General features: G+C 36.5%; 1 protein-coding gene across 1 annotated transcript in view; it reads left to right on the top strand.

The window, feature by feature from the left end:
- LOC145256386 (zinc transporter ZIP9-like) overlaps positions 1-20,117 on the top strand; it is a gene marked incomplete at its 3' end in the record, with an annotated part of 84,421 nt that extends 64,304 nt beyond the window's left edge. The window contains 3 exon segments of the mRNA XM_080115232.1: positions 8,889-9,113; positions 16,856-16,930; positions 20,032-20,117. Of these exon segments, the coding sequence (XP_079971358.1) occupies positions 8,889-9,113; positions 16,856-16,930; positions 20,032-20,117 (386 nt within the window).
- Positions 20,118-20,611: the final 494 nt, after the last annotated feature.

Below are 20,611 nucleotides of genomic sequence, written 5' to 3' on the forward strand. Positions count from 1 at the left end.
GAGATGTTTCTGCTGCGGCCAGCGAGGCCATTTCGCAAGAAGTTGTACTAACAAGGGGCGGGGGCACCTGCGCTGTTTCCAATGTAGTAGTTATGGACATTTATCCCAAAATTGTGCGGGAAATGCATCAGGGGGCAAGACGTCAGTGCTGCCCTGTTCCCCGGACAAGATTTAATTGAGGCACAACCGACAATAAATGTTTACGTGGACCAAGTGCCTTGTTCAGCTCTTCTCAACTCCGGGTGCTCACACACCGTCATGAGTGCCAAGTTGTGTCAAACTGGACAAAGCAGAACATCAAAGTAACCACGATAGGTGGCAATACACAAGCTTGCTGTGGAGCCGGAACTGTCAAAGTCCACACAGACTCTAGTGTGGCCACAGACATTAATGTGCTGGTGATGCGAGGGGATTTGCTGGGATTCGATGTACTGTTGGGATATGATGCTATTAAGGCACTGGGGGGAGTTGTTATCGGAAGAGATGGGACTGTACGGTTTTTGGAAACCCCAGTGTGTGCTGCAGTTCACATTGATCGGCCTAATTTTAAGGTGGACTCCGACCATCACCAAAAAGCATGGACTGCATCGTGGAAGTGGACAGAAGGAAGGGCGCCAACCGAACTCAAGAATAGCATTGCAGAATACTCGATACCCGACAAGGCCCGTAATGAATACGAGAAGGAGCTTGAGGCATGGATCCAGGATGGATGGCTGATCCCCTACCCCAATAAGCTGGGACCACCCAAGGGTCTGATTCCCTTAATGGCGGTAGTCCAGCATAACAAATCAAAAGTTTGTCCGGTGCTGGACTATCGTGAACTCAATAGATACATTGAGACGTACACTGCCGATGCTGAAGTGTGCGCCAGCAAGCTGAGAGAATGGCGCCAGAAGGGCTCCAATGTGTCTATAGTAGACTTGCGGAAGGCTTATTTGCAGGTGCGAGTGGATGAGACATTGTGGCTGTTCCAGACAGTGTGGTTCCGGGGTCAGAGATACTGCTTTACTCGACTTGGCTTTGGGCTGAATGTGGCACCGCAAATCATGTAGACCATTGTAAATGCAGTGTTTACCCAGGAAAAGACCACTGAGGACGCAACATCGGCCTATATTGACGATGTGTACGTCAATGAAGATATACAATCTGCGTCGCACGTCAGAGAAAAGTTAGCTCAATTCGGGTTGGAGTGCGAGGATCCCGAACGTCTGAGGGATGGAGCATGGGTATTAGGATTGGACGTTTGCGGGAAAGACAGTACCTTACGATGGAGGCATGGCAGTGAAATTCCAAACATCCCTGATGTTATTACGCAGTGGACTATTTTTTCCTTGTGTGGGAAACTTATTGGTCACTTACCAGCGTGTGGCTGGCTCCGAGTAGCTGTGGGCATCATCAAACACAGGGCAAGTTTAGTAACTACAGGTTGGGATGATGTATCTGATGATGCTCTTCTAACTCTGATGACGACGGAAACTCTAGAGAGAGTTAACAAGGAGGACCCTGCCCGTGGAGAATGGTGTGTCGATGGGGACACTGAATGTGTGGGTTGACGCTAGTTCTTTGGCATTGGGAGTGTTATTGGAGCAACGTGGAAACGTAATCGAAGACGCGTGCTGGCTGCGACCCGTGAACGATGCTCAACACATAAACCTGGCGGAACTGGATGCTGTTGTGAAGGGTTTAAATCTGGCACTGCAATGGCAGTCAAAGAAGTTGCGCTTGTACACGGATTCTCTCTGCGTCTACCACTGGGTGTCCGACACTCTTTTAGGACGAACGAGAGTCCGCACTAAGGCAGCCAGTGAGATGTTAATCCGGTGGAGGCTAAACACCCTGAAGAGTCTGATATCGGAGTATGACCTGTCGGTGAGTGTAAAGCTCGTGGCATCACACTGTAATCGTGCAGACCAACTAACCCGTGTGCCTCACAAATGGTATGAAGCTGTGAAGACAGGCGTGGAGTTCGCTGCTCGATCTTGCGCAGTTGGCGCGATTAGTTCATGCCAAATACAAAGAATTCATGTGCAGAGTGGACATCCAGGTATCAAAAGAACTTTGTATTTTGCGAGGCGTGCGGACCCGGCAGTGAAAAGGGCGGATGTCAGGCAGATCATCAAGCACTGTGAGGCATGCCAGTCTATCGATCCTGCACCTGAGCAATGGAAGAAGGGGCGATTGGAGGTTGAGCATGTGTGGCAACGAGTAGCGATGGATTTTACCCATTACATTATTACACTTTCTGGCCCTTATCGACTGTGGACCCACTTGTTTTGGTGTAGCGGCAAATGACCAGGCAGGACTCGACGAATGTTGTCCGCCAACTGTCATCTATCTTTTCTGAGCAAGGTGCACCGGAAGAGATATTGACGGACAACGATGCTGCTTTTTGTAGCCACTAAGTTCGGCAGTTGTTGAATGAGTGGAGTGTCCGACTACGACTGCGATGTGCTCATGTGCCATCAGGGAATGGCATTGTTGAGAGGAGCCATTGCAGCATCAAGAGAATTGCTGCCATAAAGCAATGCACCATTACGGAGGCCACGTATTGGTATAATATCACACCAAAGGATTGTAAGACACTAACAACAGCACCGACCAATGCCATACACACATACCGTGTTAGGATAAAGGGCATTGACACTGTCCAGCCAATCGACGAGGAGAGTCATGACAAATACAAGGTAGAGGATCCAGTTTGGGTAAGACCCCCTGGAAACCGGTGCACTACCAAGTTCAAGTGAGAACGAATATCTGAAGTGGTTAGCCAGCAGTCGGTCCTTGTTGATAGAATCCCACACCATGTGCGCGATCTTCACCCAGCTAGTGAAGTACATCCCACAACTACAGAGAGCGATGAATCATCAGATGATGAGCTGCTGATAAGTGAGGTCACCGAGCAAGAGAGTGGTAGTTGTAGTTCGTCAGATCAGGCAGGATTAGAACCATAACCACTACCACAACCAGAACCTGAATCCGAGATTGTAAATACCACTCGTCGCAGAATCCAGCAGACTAAGAGGCCACCCCCGGAGTGCACTCTGTAATCATCAGATCAGGGGGGAGTGTAGTACTTACCAACAAAACAAACGCCCACGTGTTTGTGCCTTGTGTAGGCATGCGCGACAACAAAACTTGGGTTTTTATAAACGGAAGTCTCGAGGTTGTCAGGAATCTCCGGGCGCATGTGCAAGAGGAGGGATTGAGAGAGTGGTATAAAAGGCAGGTCGAGTGAGAAGGTTGTTGTTGTCATTGGACGTTACAGTGACGTGTGCATTAGCAGTTGATTAAGTTGTATTTTTTTTGTGTGTCAAGTCGTGCACCTCGGTGAAGGTGAAGGTCATATAAGTCGTGCACCTTGGTGAAGGTCATTTAAGTTGTGCACCTCGGTGAAGGTGAAGGTCATGAAATGGATTTATTTACGTTTTTTCTACAATATTAAAAAAAAAGTATTCCGTGTAGTAGATTATCTACATTATTTCTTCAATATTTAAAAAACAACGCTGTGTAGTAGCTTTATGTACGTTATTTCTTCAATATTAAAAACAATGTTGTGTAGTAGATTTATCTACGTTATTTCTTCAATATTAAGAAAAAATGCTGTGTAGTAAATTTCTATACGTTATTTCTTCAATATTTAAAAAAAAAAACAATGTTGTGTAGTAGATTTATCTATGTTATTTCTTAAATATTAAATAAACAATGCTGTGTAGTAGATTTATCTACATTATTCCTCCAATATTAAAAAACACAATGATGTTTAGTAGATTTATATGTTATTTCTTCAACGTTTAAAAACACGATTCTGTATAGTAGATTTATCTACGTTATTTCTTCAATATTTTCAAAACCGATGCTGTGTAGTAGATTTATCTTTCTTATTTCTTCAATATAAAAAAGGATGCTTTGTAGTAGATTTATTTACGTTTTTTCAGCAATATTGAAAAAAAAAACAATGCTGTGTAGTAGATTTATCTACATTTCTTAAATATTAAATCTACTACACAGCATTGCTTTTGTTTCATATGTAAGAAATAACGTAGATAAATCTACTACACAAATTGTTTTTTTTTTCATCTACGTTATTTCTTCAATATTAAAAGAACAATGCTGTGTAGTATATTTATTTACATTATTTCTTCAAAATAAAAATAAAACAATTCTGTGTAGTAGATTTATCTACGTTATTTCTTCAATATAAAAAAGAACAATTCTGTGTAATAGATTTATCTCCGTTATTTCTTAAATATTTGAGAAAAACAATGCTGTGTAGTAGATAGATCTATGTTATTACTTCAATCTTAAAAAAAACAATGCTGGGTTGTAGATTTATCTACATTATTTCTTAAATATTAAAAAAAAAATCTGTGTAGTAGATTTATCTACATTATTTCTTCAATATTAAAAAACAATTCTGTGTAGTAGATTTATCTACGTTATTTCTTCAGTATTAAAAAACAATGCTGTGTAGTAGGTTTATTTACGATTTTCAGCAATTTTAAACAAAAACAATTCTGGGTAGTAGATTTATGCACGTCATTTCTGATATATTAAAAAAAAAAAAACAATGCTGTGTAGTAGATTTATATATGTTAATTCTTCAATATTAAAAAACAATGCAGTTTAGTAGATTTATATATGTTAATTCTTCAATATTAAAAAACAATGCAGTTTAGTAGATTTATATATGCTAATTCTTCAATATTAAAAAAAAAACAATGCTGTGTAGGAGATTTATATATGTTATTTCTTAAATATTTAAAAAAAACAATGCTGTGTAGTAGATTCATCTATGTTATTTCTTCAATATTAAAAAAAAAACAATGCTTTTTAGTAGATTTATATATGTTATTTCTTTAATATTTAAAAAAAACAATGCTGTTTAGTAGATTTATATGTTATTTCTTCAATATTAAAAAAAATAATGCTGTTTAGTAGATTTATATGTTATTTCTTCAATATTTAAAAAAACAATGGTATGTACTAAATTTATCTATGTTATTTCTTCAGTATGAAAAAAATGCTGTGTAGTACATTTATATACGTTATTTCTTTAATATTTAAAAAAAAAACAATGCCGGTTTGTTATTTCTTTAATGCTGGGTAGTAGATTTATCTACATTATATCTTCAATATTCAAAAAATAATGCTGTGTAGTAGATTTATCTATGTTATTTTTTCAATATTAAAAAAACAATCTGTAGTTGATTCATCTACATTATTTCTTAAATATTTAATCTACTACACAGCATTATTTTTTATCTACGTTATTTCTTCAGTATTAAAAAAAACAATGCTGTGTAGTAGATTTATCTACGTTAATTCTTCAATATTTAAAAAAACAATGCTGTGTACTAGATACCTACGTTATTTCTACAGTATTAAAAAAACAATGCTGTGTAGTAAATTTATCTACGTTATTTCTTCAATATTTAAAAAAACAATGCTGTGTAGTAGATTTATCTACGTTATTTCTTCAATATTAAAAAAAACAATGCTGTGTAGTAAATTTATCTACATTATTTCTTCAATATTAAAAAAACCAATTCCGTGTGGTATATTTATATACGTTATTTCTTCAATATTAAAAAAAAAATGCTGTATTATTTCTTCAATATTTAAAAAAACAATTCTGTGTAGTAGATTTATGACACCAATTGGTGTCATGAATGCATGCAACGAGGGGCATATTGCAGTGAGAGGGGTTGTTTGACCGGACAGGATGGGAGTGGAGGAGTGCAGAGAAATGCAAAACCTTAGCTATGAAAACAGGACCAGCCGCCGATGTGTCATTATAAGCTTGTTAGATACAAAACAGATGTTGTTGCCTAAAAAAAAAAAGGGAGACAGATTTGGAATTGTCCACATGTCAAAAGAGATGGTCTTGTTTTTCAAAAAGAGGAAGAGATGTAAGAAGAGGGGGTGTTGATGTCGTGTTGGGGCTAGGGTGGCATTTACAAAGTAAAGGACAAACAGGTAGGGGGTGAGATGTGACCCGATGGGGACCAGGCAATGCTGAGTGACCTCGCTGGTCGACACAAATTCAGAGGAATTCACACGGCTGAATTCTAATGATGATGATAATGATGGTTTGAACAGAAAATGTCTATGGGATTTTGTCAGAAAGAGAAAAACAAATGATAATTGTTCTTATCTTATTGTTGTTATACATCTGTTAACAACGAAAAGGTTGTTTTTAAACCCTCTGTTGAGTGATATGAAAGAAACCCAAGTATCTTAAGCTGACAGCTTGGGGTAGGGGTCGGAGGGTGAGGGTCACTGCCAAGCATTGTTCGACTTGGAGTGACTAATCACCCCTCATTTGATAAGTAGAAACACCTCAGTGCAAATGGGGGTTGAGGTTTGGTAGAATTAAGCTCTAAGAGGAAGAAAGAAAGGTGTTTGTAACCACTCTCTTAAGGAGAGGTGAGGCAAAAGGGGTTGGATTTAGAAAAAGGAATTCTAAACGGAGAAGAATCGTAGCCAGCAAACCAAACGGCTGGGCTAGTCAAGCGCTCTCAATTTGGGAGCCCTTCAGGGCCTGATGTTATGATGGGAACTAGCCTGTGTTAATGGGAACTCTGGGACTTTCCTGGTCTGGTCTTACATCGTTCACTGCTATAGTCAGTCGCCTCAAATTAGACAGTAGTTGTTATGAAGTAATGAAAACAATAAATAGTTTTTTACTGTTATAACCCGGAGTTCTGTTTGTTGTGGTGAGGACTCAGCAAGCCGCAAGGACCAGCGGAGTGATTGATGTATCCGGAGCTACCTACACATGGAAAGAAAGACGATTCGATTGAGAGGAAAAGCGCCCCTCCATGAAAACACAATGAGTAAGGACGATCAACAGGCCAACTTGTAACGAGACAAGGTACGATCAAAGGACACCTGCCACATCGGGTGGAATCGGACGAGGTTAAGGACGCCCAGTGTGTCCGGTGTGGTTGTAACGGTGGGAATGCAAGTGCAGGTACCGACATCGTTATAGATTTGTCTACGTTATTTCATCAATATTAAAAAAAACAATGCTGTGTAGTAAATTTATCCACGTTATTTCTACAATATTTAAAAAACAATGCTGTGTAGTAGATTTATCTACGTTATTTCTTCAATATTTAAACAAACAATGCTGTGTAGTAGATTTATCTACTTATTTCTTCAATATTTAAAAAAACAATGCTGTGTAGTAAATTTATCTACGTTATTTCTGCAATATTAAAAAAAAATGCTGTTTAGTAGATTTATCTACGTTATTTCTTCAATAATTAAAAAAACAATGCTGTTTAGTAAATTTATCTACGTTATTTCTGCAATATTTAAAAAAAACAATGCTTTTTAGTAGATTTATCTACGTTATTTCTTCAATATTTAAAAAAAACAATGCTGTGTAGTAGATTTATCTACGTTATTTCTTCAATATTTAAACAAACAATGCTGTGTAGTAAATTTATCTACGTTATTTCTACAATATTTAAACAAACAATGCTGTGTAGTAGATTTATCTACGTTATTTCTACAATATTTAAAAAAAACAATGCTGTGTAGTAAATTTATCTACGTTATTTCTTCAATATTAAAAAAACAATGCTGTGTAGGAAATTTATCTACGTTATTTCTTCAATATTTAAACAAACAATGCTGTGTAGTAGATTTATCTACATTATTTCTACAATATTTAAAAAAACAATGCTGTGTAGTAAATTTATCTACGTTATTTCTACAATATTTAAAAAACAATGCTGTGTAGTAAATTTATCTACGTTATTTCTACAATATTAAAAAAACAATGCTGTGTAGTAAATTTATCTACGTTATTTCTACAATATTAAAAAAACAATGCTGTGTAGTAAATTTATCAACGTTATTTCTTCAATATTAAAAAAAACAATGCTGTGTAGTAAATTTATCTATGTTATTTCTTCAATATTAAAAAAAACAATGCTTTTTAGTAGATTCATCTACGTTATTTCTTCAATATTAAAAAAAATTGCTGTGTAGTAAATTTACGTTATTTCTTCAATATTAAAAAAAACAATGCTGTGTAGTAAATTTATCTAAGTTATTTTTTCAATATTAAAAAAAACAATGCTGTGTAGTAAATTTACGTTATTTCTTCAATATTAAAAAAAACAATGCAGTGTAGTAAATTTATCTACGTTATTTCTTCAATATTAAAAAAACAATGCTGTGTAGTAGATTTATCTACGTTATTTCTTCAATATTAAAAAAAAAACTATGCTGTGTAGTAGATTTATCTACGTTATTTCTTCAATATTAAAAAAAAAAACATGCTTTTTAGTAGATTTATCTACGGTCTTTCTTGCATATATAAACTCCTCTTCCACATTTAACCTAACATTTTAATAGAAAACCATTTGAAAAAAACAGTTCAACAACAATTTTGTACTTTGGAAAGATTTCTTTGATGGTTTGGAATGCATGGTGATTTAAATAATTTATGTGACAAAAATATCATTTATTGAAAACAAAAAAAAACATTGTTAAATAAACAAAAAATGCATCCATACAAAAATGAATATACAAAAACTCTTAACAATGCTGGGTATGAATAGTAAATATATCATATGTAAAATATGTTGCTCCCCATCGTCATGTTGGTAAGGTGAAAATTATTCCCAACTAGAACTGGGTTTGTCCTTTGCTCCTGGGTTTGTCATTTCCTCCTGATCTAAAGATAAGAGTAATTTTCATTGTAAACAAATAGATGACATGTGTATTTATAAAATTTTATTTTACAGAAAAAATGTTTAAAATTTCACCCTTAAAACTTGCTAGTGTTCAAAGAGCATTTGATGTACATCAGGTTAAGACTGTTAACTTTGCATAAATACAATGACAAAATGTTTTTCTTTTATCTTTTCTAGTTCATCGTTTGGAGAAAATGAATGTGAAAGAGCATTCTGATCATGCCAATGCCCAATCACAGGAGCCACACAGCCAGCATCACCACTTGGAACATGAAAGTCATCATGGGCATGAAGCTGCTGTTAATGTTCACAGCCTCATCGGAGTTGCACTGGTTGCTGGGTTTATCACAATGCTTCTAATTGATCAATTATGTGGGGGAGGGCATGCACATTCAATATCAGGTAAGTAACACTAACTCCTCATCCCGCTGGAGATAGAGTGGAGTTTTATTCTGTCTTTTTTTTGGAAAATGGAAAACCCTTAGATATTTTGAATATGGTTAAAATGAACTGGTAATGTGATATCTTGTTATTGCATAATTTAGACAGACATAATCTGCTTTGAGAATTTTATGGCTCTGGTAGTGAAGGATGACAACTTTATTTTGTCAGAGCTTTTAAATCAATTTAAGGAATTTTTATTCAAAATGAATCATTTATGAATAACGCTTAATCCCATTAAAAATTGAATGATTTCATTAAATAGGCATGATTTGGATGAGAATAGTCATAGATAAACGAAAAACCTCAAAATTGACTGGTTTTTCTTTTGTCAGTTTTTTACGATACACGTGCAAAGCAGGTGACAGCATTCTATTTGTTGAGGAGAAATAAGGAGTTGTGTAAATTACTGAGTTTTGGCATAACAGATGAGATCACTGTTTCCTATATTTTCATGCTAGGGAAACATTTGCCAGTTTTGAATAACTTCAGCAAACACAAACTTTTATCATAACTCTTTAACTGTCTCTGACTATTTATTGCCATCATGGCCATGATAAGATATGGTGTGGAAGTTCTGCTGCATCCTATAGTCCAGGTGTTGCCCATCTGAATACTTTAAACAAGCTGGAGAGTAGATAATACAGTGGATGTGTTATCGGCAGCTCCAGTAACTCTCGCTTCTCCTTTTTTGTCCCTCAGTCCTCATTCAAATGAATGATTTTTCTGACAAAGGGTGAAGAAAAAGCTGCTTTAAAAGTCGGTAGTACTTGGTGAACAGTAGTCTGAGATGTCGGAAATTTTCTATCCTTATGTCTATCCTTGTGGCCATGTCACTAGTAAGGGTGCTGGAGGTGAAAGTTTTGTCTGGGCTGACGTTATCTGCCTGATAGTCAGGGACCCGAACCTTGGATTAACCACTAAGGAGGCTGTCCTATCAGCAGGCACAAAGTATTGGGACTGCTGTATTGCCATTTGGTGAATGGATTCTGGACCATGCAGTAGTCTCTGGTGGGGCCTCTCGATGTCATACTAGTGGGTAATTGTTACGGCTTTACCTTTTTGTGTGCTACAAAAAAAAAAAATTCCTGTCTTTTTCTCTCTTACTTTCCCTCTCTGTACTGCTCTAACCAAGTATACCGACCTGTTCCACAAATCCCAAAACCTCAACATGAATTATCTCCAGAAAAAAAACTTGAATAAACCTAGAACCCCATCTTCCAACGTAGACCCCTACTACCAGGTCTCCTTCTCCAACATCAGGGATCTACGTTCCAACCTTCCAGAGGTTGAAACCCAATTACAGGAGACGAAACCAGACATATTCTTTCTAAGTGAAACCACTTCCCTAGATGAGTTCATAATTAACGGATACTCTAACTTAACAGCTAAATCTGACCCCCAAGATCGTCATGGGCATGGAATATGTGCCTACATTAAAGATGGCTTCTCGTGTGGTAGGGATATCTCTAGAGAAGATCCTAATTTACCCTATATGTGCTTCCGGGTTGCACTTGCTTACACCACTGCATTTATATTTGCACTCTGTCGGCCCCATAACAGCGGAGTTACTATCTTTAAGAGTCAATCTGAGAAAATTGACCACATCCTGTCTGCACATTCCTCAGCTAACATCCATATCTGTGGTGACTTCAACGTCCATAACATGGAATGGCTGACCCATTCAGATAAGACAGACGATGAGGGGAGGTTCTGTCATGATTTTGCCATTGCTTATGACCTCACTCAGATTGTTCGCGAACCCAGCCATGTGCCCGATACTACCGGTCCGTATGCAAGCCTTCTAGACCTTTTTCTCTCCACTTCCCCTGAGCTATGCTCATGTGCCGTTTTATCTCCTCTGGGATCCTCCGACCACTCCGTTGTATCAGTTAAGATAAAAATGAAATATAATAAGTCTACAGACATACCTCTCCACCGATACTCTATGGCTGACTGGGATAACTTCCGTACATTCATATCTGATCTACCTCTCCATTCCATGTTTAAAAAGGATGTGTCCTCTATAGTATCAGACCTGACCGAATGGTTACTTGTAGGCATAAACCAATTCACACCATCCAAAAAATTCCAACAAAACCCTAACAGCCAGCCATGGTTCTCCCCTGAATGTGCTGCTGCCATTGCACACAGAAATTACTTTTTCTATAGCTACCAACGTAATAGATGTACTGAGACTAAAGCTGCTTTCAGGACCACCAGCAACCACTGTAAAAGAGTAATAAAACATGTAAGAGACCTATATGCTCAATCCGTTAAATCCAAAGCAGCTGAGCAGCGGCTTGGTTCCCACCAGGTCTGGCAAATAGCAAATGGGATCCTGAACAGAAGCGTGCGTTCTATCCCAACCATTATCAATTGTCCAGAGGTCATCTCATCAGCATCCGACAAGGCCTAACCATTTGCCATGAACTATGCAACAAAGGCCATCAACTCCCTGTATTTCCTCCTATAACACACAACACGCTATGTAACATACAAATATCTGTGCATGATGTCGCCAAGCTAATCAAGAACTTTGATTCCAGTAAAGCAACGGGTCCTGACGGCATTCCAATTATAGTGTTGAAAAAGCTACAACCAGAACTTGCCCCCATACTTACCAAACTGTTTAAGCGTTGCCTTAAGGAGAAGTGCTTTCCCTAGAAAACCTCATCAGTATGCCCTGTATTTAAGAATTCAGGTGATAAGTCATCTCCCTCTCAATACAGACCAATAAGTCTCCTGAGTGGCCTGAGTAAGTTGTTGGAATCCATATTAAATAGAGAAGTAGTCAACCACCTCAGCAGAAATAACCTTCTTAGTGACACGCAATATGGTTTCCGTTCTGCTAGATCTACAGCAGGCATGCTAAAAGTTATATCACATAGAATTAGTAAATCTCTCGACAAAGGCTTCATTTCCAGGGCAATTGCTTTTGACATATCAAAGTCCTTCAATAAGGTATGACATAAAGGTCTACTTCACAAGATTTCCAGCTACGGTATAACTGGAAATGTTTTCTCTATCATTAAATCATTTCTCTCTAAGCTCATAAGAGTAGTGGTTGATAAGGCAGAAATCAGAGGCCCACAGTATTAATGCTGGAGTCCCTCAGGGGTCCATCCTATGCCCAACTCTCTTCTTGATCTACATCAATGATCTCCCAAAACACATACTAAAATCATTTGTTGATATCTATGCTGATGACACGACTATCTATGGCAACACATCAAAGGCCGTAAATGACAATGTTTTCTCTGATTCTCTCTCCTCAGATTTTGAGCGCGTGGTTCAGGTGCGGAAGAGGTGGCTGGTTACCTTTAATGCATCTGAGACCAAGCTCCTATCATTACATCATAAATGCTCTGATCTCCATCTGATCGATTGAAATGAATGGCTCTCGTCTAGGGGAGGCCCCATGTTTTGATAAGCTTCTGGGTTTGACCTTTACTCCTGATCTGAAATGGAACACATACATCAAGTCTATGGCCAAGGTCGCTGGGAAAATGGTGGGATCTTTCTACCGCTCCAGAAGATATCTCACTAATGATGCAATTCTCTATCTATATAAAAGCCAAGTACATCCAAGGATGGTGTATTGCTGCCACATCTGGGCAGGAGTTGCTAAAAACAGCCTATCCTGCCTTGACAGAGTACAAAATAGACTTTGTGGCTTGGTGGGGGATGCCCTTTTCTTTTCCCTATAACCTCTCCCACAGAAGAGATGTTGCAAGCCTGTCTCTGTTTGATCATTATTTCCATGGTAAGTGCTCGTCTGAGCTCCATTCTCTGGTCTTCCCTCGCCAGTCTTTCATGAAAAACACCCGACTAGCTGGAACCACTGTCAATAATTTTCTCCACTCTTTATCCATGCCTAAATCAAAACATAGATTCCATGAACAAAGCTTCTTTCTTAGAACTGCACAGCTGTGGAACTCTCTGCCGCTTGCCTGTTTCTCCCCCGACTTCAACTTGGATGTCTTCAAGTCCAACACAAACAAATTCCTGATTAACCGCCCCCTTAAGTAATGACACCTTATCAAATCCCCAATACTAACTATTACTACGATACTATCCCATTGATTACTGTACACACAATAACCCTTATCCCCGAGTGGCTCCTGGGCCTTGATAAGTGGTGACCCCCACGTAAAAAAAACAAAAAAAACTAAGCTTCTATCTTTACATCAACATTCTGATCCCCATCTGGCATCAATTGAAATGAATGACTCGTCTTGGGGAGGCCTCATGTTTTGACAAGCTTCTTAAATAGAACACGTACATCAAATCTGTTGCCAAGGCCACTGAAAAAATGGTGAGATCCTTCTATCGATCCAGTAGATTTCCCACTGCTGATGCAATTCTTTATCTATATAAGAGCCAGGTACGTCCAAGGATGAAATACTGTTGCCACATCTGGGCAGCAGCTGCTAGAAAGGACTTATCCTGCCTTGATAGAGTTCAAAATAGACTTCGTAGCCTCATAGGAGATGTCCTTTTCTCTTCCCTGCAACCTCTATCCCACAGAAGAGATGTTGCGAGTTTGTCTCTGATGTATCGTTATTTTCATGGCAAGTGCTCGACTGAGCTTCAATCTATGGTACCCCCTCACCAAACTTTACAAGAAACACTTGTCTAACTAAAACACTATCAATAATTTCCCCCATTCTTTATCTGTGCCTAAACCTAAATGTAGATTCCATGAAAAAAGCTTCCTTCTTAGAACTGCATGCCTGTGGAATTGTCTTCCAGTTTCCTGCTTTCCAGCTGACTACAATATGGTTGTAAATTTGTTAACTTATATGGAATGGCTCATCAAAAACTTGTTTATGTTGGACTTGAAATCCAACATAAACAAGTTTTTGATGAGCCATTCCATATAAGTTAACAAATTTACCGAATTTCCATTACTAACGATTACTATATTGTCCAATTGACTACTGTACACTCTTAACCCTTATCCTCGAGTGGTCTCTGGACCTTACTAAGTGGTGATGCCTGTGTAAAAAAAAAAAAAATAGCTTCCTCTTCTCCATATTAAAAATGGCTTTCTAAATAATGTTATTTAAGCACGGTCTGTATTCTGTCAGTTTTTTATTTATTAAATTGTTAGGTGAAAGTACAGAATAGTTAAAAGCATACCCTCCCCATATTATGAATGGCTTTTTAAATAATAACGTTATTATATCAGCATGGTCTGTATTCTGTATGTCAGCCCCCCCCCCCCCCGATACCATATTCGCCCACCCACTCTTCACTATTGAAAATATATGTGAAATAAAGTAATTTTGAGATCATAAACTGCTTCAACCATTTCTGGGACTTACTCTCCCCCACTTTTAAAATATATTCTGTGTCAGTTATTTTGTATTCTTTTTTAAGGAATAAATAATGCCTGGTAGGAAACTATATTATGCTTATTTGGCCTTTTTGCTAAGATCAAAGTGCAGTATCTGTTCTGATGCAACATTTCAGCGACCCTCTCTCCATAAACAGAAAAAGTGGTGGTAGTGCTTGGGAGAATGAACGGACACTAATTCACCACACTCCACCCTCACCTAAAAAAAAGAAGGTTTGGTAATCCCTGGCGGCTTCCAGAGTACTTTTAATAGCAACGTAATGCTACTTGTTCCACTCACCACTATCATCAACACTATGACGTCACTTTTGGAAAATGACTCTGCAGTTTTTCAAAATAAATGGTTTCATTATAAATTGTTTTTATTTTTTTTTTAGGAGTATTACACTGTAGAAGTACCTGATTTAAAATTCATGCTACTAAAAAAATAAATATCTCAAAAGTGCAGTTAGTGATTAGGCAACACTTGCTTTACTATAGACTAATCAAGAAATCGGATTGAGAAACGGATACTTAATTTTAACTAATACTAAACAAAAATAGAGATAATACATGGGAGAAACCTACCTAGCTTTTTCTCAGCAGTCCAGCGACCTTATCTCCCCCCCTCCATTTGTTTTTTAAGGAGGAGAAAATACCTGGTAGTGAACTAATTGCTTACTTGGTCTTTTGGCTAAACTGCAGTAGGACAGGGAAGGACAAATGATTTACATTACGATCCTGGCTGTGGCAAGAATGGTGATTTGGACATCGCGTCTGCAGGGTGGCCAGGGGTGGGGGTCTTTTTCTGATCAGGATCTGATCGCTTTCTTTAAACACCAACTACAGGTGAAGATCAGATGTGATAAAAGAAGGCTGCATCGCGCGGCATTTGACAGAAGACGAATACATGTAGCAAGTCTGTGTGTACGAAAAGGAGCCAAATTTGAATACGTGTTCCCCGCCTAGGTGTGGAACGCGCAGTTCCACCAAGTGTAACTTTATCTTTAGCCTTTTAGCTAGCCGAGTGAGTGCTCCACCCTTTCCCCGATTAGGCAACCTCCAAAATCCCTACTCCCCTCCTAACTGCAATTTTTTCTTTTCACGCCTCCCTCTAAATTTCACCCATCTTGGAGAGAAAGAAATCAATCACCCAAAAATTTTCTTTTCTCCATTTCGTCCCATCTAGAGAGCATCCCCACTTAGAGACTGGCCCGCAGGAGCTCAGGTTCCTTTACAAACCGAAGTGGAACAGGCGGTCTATCAACTGGATTGCTTGTATTTTTTCTTCCCCCACTCTGGATACAAATGAATTATTATATTACCTTAATTGTTCTTTTTTGTTTTTACACACTAATAAAAAATGTTTTATAAATTGGGTTCTAAGTAGGACGTCCCCCAGTACGAAAGGGTGAATGCGGTATTATGGTGAAAGAAGATCCTAGCTAAGAGAAACTTTTGTTTAGTTCTAGAGGGACAAGGATGACCAACGACCCTCTTTTTCCCCCCTTTTGAGTTGGTCTTGTCCCAAAGTTTTTTGTTCATGTTTATTTTTGTCTGAATAAAAGATTTAATAACTCAGTGTAGTATCTGTTATGATGCTACAATTCACTTTTGTTCTCAGTTGGTGGTGGAGAAGTTCTTCATGACTGAGACAATTATTTTAAATTGTTAGGAGAAAGTAAAGAATATTAAAAACATGCCCTACCCTCCCCATATTATGAATGGCTTTCTAAATGTTATTTAATATTTAATTGTTGGGTAAAAGTACAGATTAGTTTAAAAAATACCTTCCCCACCCCATATTAAGAATGGCTTTCTAAATAATATTATTTCAGCACAGTCCGTATTCCGTATATTATTTTCCACACCCTCCGTCTTAAAAATATATATGAAATCGTAAAAAATATAAGATTGTAAAAAAGAAAAGATATTAGGTTTGTCTTTGTATTTAAAAATTCAAAACCGCGAGTAAAATTTACATATTTTTTTTTTTTTTTTTATTATACAAAGACATAAAAAAATGGGTTGGTGTCATCAGCTAGAATTGAAATCAAAATATTTAACGTTCCAACCTGATATTGTTTTCTGTATTAAGTGTGTGCATGCACATAAATGCAAAAAAAAATGTCAGCTAGTGGTTAATATGCATTTTACCTGTAATTTTGCTGATGTCTGTACCTGATATTTATGTTATATAAAGAAAGATATTACTTTTAAAAAGTTTTCTTGTTCAAATAATTGAAAATCTACAAAAACATTTTTTCTGTCTCAAATGAAATAAATTTTCCCTTTTTTTGATCTTTTTTTATTTTTAAAGAAACATGAAAATATAAAAATATGATGAAACTTTTTCTTTCAGATGTTGAGCATAGTCCATCGGGTCAGAATCGAAATAAAATCACAGCCACAATTGGATTAGTGATTCATGCAGCTGGTAAAACTTTTTCTGTTTTCATCCCTTTCTATTGAATTTTAATTTGGATTTAGTTATATTTTTTCATTCACTCATTTAAAATGCCATTCAAAGTAATACAAATGTTGATAATATTTGGTTTTTGTCGCTCACTTCTCCTCCTTACTGTGCCAGATATAGCATCCCTTTCCTCTACAGTTTATTGCTTACTTGGGTGATTTTTGATTCCCGTGTTCCACATATCTACCATCTAATTGATCCATTGTTATACACAAATATCACAAGCTTTAATTTTTTCCCTGCCACAATATCAGATACTCATTGAATTGTGAAAACAAATTTTTGCTGCCCTAACCATTATACTGCTCCCTCAAACCCAAATGTCAATGTCCAAATGCTCATTGATGAAAAATATGCTTTTCAAAGGTTGAAAGTTATTTTACCACAATTTAAACTTTAACTGAATCTAAAGTTTAATTTTTAAAGATTTTATGTTTGAAATTGAATAATACATAAGGAAATTATATTTTAGAATTTTAAGGGACAATGGGGGGGTCATACACTAAAATCGATCATTTTTTAACCATTGATTTTTCTAACCTGATATAAAACAGACAACATGCATTGTATTTATAAACATGAACATTTTTTTCGCATAAAAACAAAAAATGTCATTCCTGAACAATGAAATTGCTTTCAGTGTTGATGCTGTCTGGTAGGCTTTGTGTAAACTAGAGCAAACAAATACAATGCAGATATACTTGAAGTTGTGTTAAAATTAACAGGCCATTTTAAAGTGTGACTACATCAGATATTTGTACTGATTCTGCTGTTTTTTGTTTTATTTTAGTCCAGGGAGTTAGGTATAGGTTGTCCAAAAAGATACTTTATGCTAATGGTTTAGTGCCTGCCGATGAAACAGTGTAAAAGTGTGATCATCAATTTAACAAAGACCAAATTGATTCAGAAAGGAGAAAACCTTTACCTGTTCAATTTGTAGAGAGTCGAAAACAACTAATTTTTTTTAGATTCAATAGATTGTAAGAATAAGCATTGGGCACACAAGAAATGCAAAGTGGAATTACATGTAGATTGATAGAGGATAACAACTTTGTGTGCAAGAAGTGAAAAACAATGGAGATTAATGAAAATTCTGATGTAGAGAAAGTATATTGGAATATCAAACTGTTCAGAAGTTTTGTTAGCTGGGTGATATCATTGGAGCACAAGAAAGAGTAGCTGCTAGAGTAAATTGCAACAATTAGGAGTTGATAAAGTAAGTTTGGGGAACTTTTACTAACCAGTAAAGCTTTACCACTGTTGATCAAGGGAAGAGTCTATCAGGCATGTGTATGCAGTGTGATGATGTATGTATGAAACCTGGCCATCAAGGGTTGAGGACATATGATACATGGAGGGAAATTATATAAGAATGATACAATGTGTAATGAGAATTTTAAAAAACAGGCTTAGTTCTGATGGTCTCAAAAGAAGATCAAGTCTGGACAGCACAAAGAAATGTGTACAAAACATTGAGACTTTGATGGTATGTTCACATTGAAAGAGTTAGTAAGTACAAAAATGTAAAGCAATTTAGATAATAGTCAGTTTATAGAGGAAGGCCTGTAGAAATAAAGACAAAAGGAGTTTCATTACAACATTAAATAATAGCTTCATTGATCATCTTCGTTAGTAGTCTTCTATAGAGAAAGGGTTAGTATTGGGAGGGGTTACTGTGCTGAGACGTAAATTAATGAGTAGACATCCCTGTAGAAAGAGAAAGAGTTCATGTATGTGTATGTCTAAATTAGTAGTAGCAATTTGTATGGACAGGCAGAAAAGATTAGAGACAGCATTGGAGTAAGATAAGTGTTTGTTTATCTACCATATTGAAGTTCGGTTGCCATGCTGGATTATTTATGTTCTTAGTCAAAACCTAGGAGGGAAATGATAAGGATGGATTTAAGAGGATGAGGGATAAATATCTGCTCAGAGGTCAGGGTTAGTTTAGAATTTCTAAAAGCTGTTTAACTGAATGATCATAATCTAACACTCAATCATCCTCAGATGATAATTTTTGGCTGAGTTAAGGTCAAAACAGTATTTACTGAATATGCCAAAATAAATTTTTAAAGAATTTATTTCATTATGTATAAAATTATATGATGACTCAGCTATTCTCAGGTAATAATTTTTAGCTGAGATATCGACACACTGACTGGCCAACAATACTTTGGTGACAACTGACAGTAACAAGTAGATTTGCCTATAAATGTGAGTGAGAACCACTTTCACATCAGTGGCAATCCTTCTTAATCATAAACAACAGTCACATACCTGATTGCAGCAGCTGATACATTTACCCCAAGAAGACTGGCAAACAAGAAATGAGCAAATTAGTCTTTTATGTTTGTACACTTTGATCCCTTCACAGCTGCTTACTAGTATGTACACACTGCATGAATGCAAAATAAACATTTTCTCTGTCTGGCAAATACCGGCCATCTTGTTTGTTTCAAATTCATACATATTTTCAGAGATGGCCATAAAGAAATGGATTGCAATTTGTTGAACACACAAAAGAAATCTGTTTTTATTTAGCAATTTTTGGGGGTAAAATTTACTTTTAAAAAATAAATTTGACCTAAAAAAATTGCTAAATTAAAAAACTGATTTCTGTTGCATGTTAAATAAATGTTAAACATTTCTTCAAACAATAAAAATTGAAATTCTAATTACTATTGCACAGAAAATATTAATTTTGAAAAGGAACAAAATAATTATCACAACTTTTGAAAAACACTAAATTTATCTTGCAAAAATACATTTCTATTTATCAAAAATATATTTTCTCAAATTGATATAGAATTGATGTAAGGTTCAAACTTGTGAAATGTTCTTTTTGTTTTCTAATATTTCTAGCAAAAAAAAAATATGGATTATTTTTTTTTTCACTAGAAAAATAATCATCATGAAAAATATAAATAAATAAATTAAAAATTACTTCATTATGACAAAATTGTAAAAACAATTTTTTAAAATCTGAAAAAAAACCCAAAAAAAAACAAGAAACTCTATGGAGTTCATATGAAAACAAAATGCTTTTTTCTCTTTCTTTGTAGCTGATGGCATTGCTCTGGGTGCAGCAATTACAATGTCAGAAGATCGAGTTACGATGATTGTATTTTTAGCAATAATGTTACACAAAGTAAGTATCACAACACATGCACATATATGTAAACCGATAACTATGATTAACCAACTAACCATGCCCGTGATAACATACAGTTTTGGCATTGTTGACTGGCCACAAAAAAGCAGAAACAGACTGGATACTAAAATGAGGAAAATGTTAACACTGTGCAGAATAACATACAGAAACCAAACATTAAGAGCTGTAGGAAAAGGCAGAGGAACCTAAATATGGCTGGGATTGATTACCAAAAAGCATATAACAGTGTATCTCACATCAATTTAGGATCAATTCAGTAATCAGAGACCATGGCTCTACCTATAAACATGTGGCAACAACCATGCTATTAAACTGCACTAATGAAATTAAAAATCCCTAACATTAAAATCAGAAGAGGAATCTTCCAAGGGAATAGCCTATCTCCATTATTCTTCCGCCTGCTTCGTTAAGCAAGCTACTCAAGTAGCCTTTAATCCAAACCAGGGTCATCAACAAGACCCAAACAAAAG

This window comes from Euprymna scolopes, chromosome 32 (assembly GCF_053919585.1).
Source record: "Euprymna scolopes isolate OS-2025 chromosome 32, ASM5391958v1, whole genome shotgun sequence".
NCBI classification, from domain to species: domain Eukaryota; kingdom Metazoa; phylum Mollusca; class Cephalopoda; order Sepiida; family Sepiolidae; genus Euprymna; species Euprymna scolopes.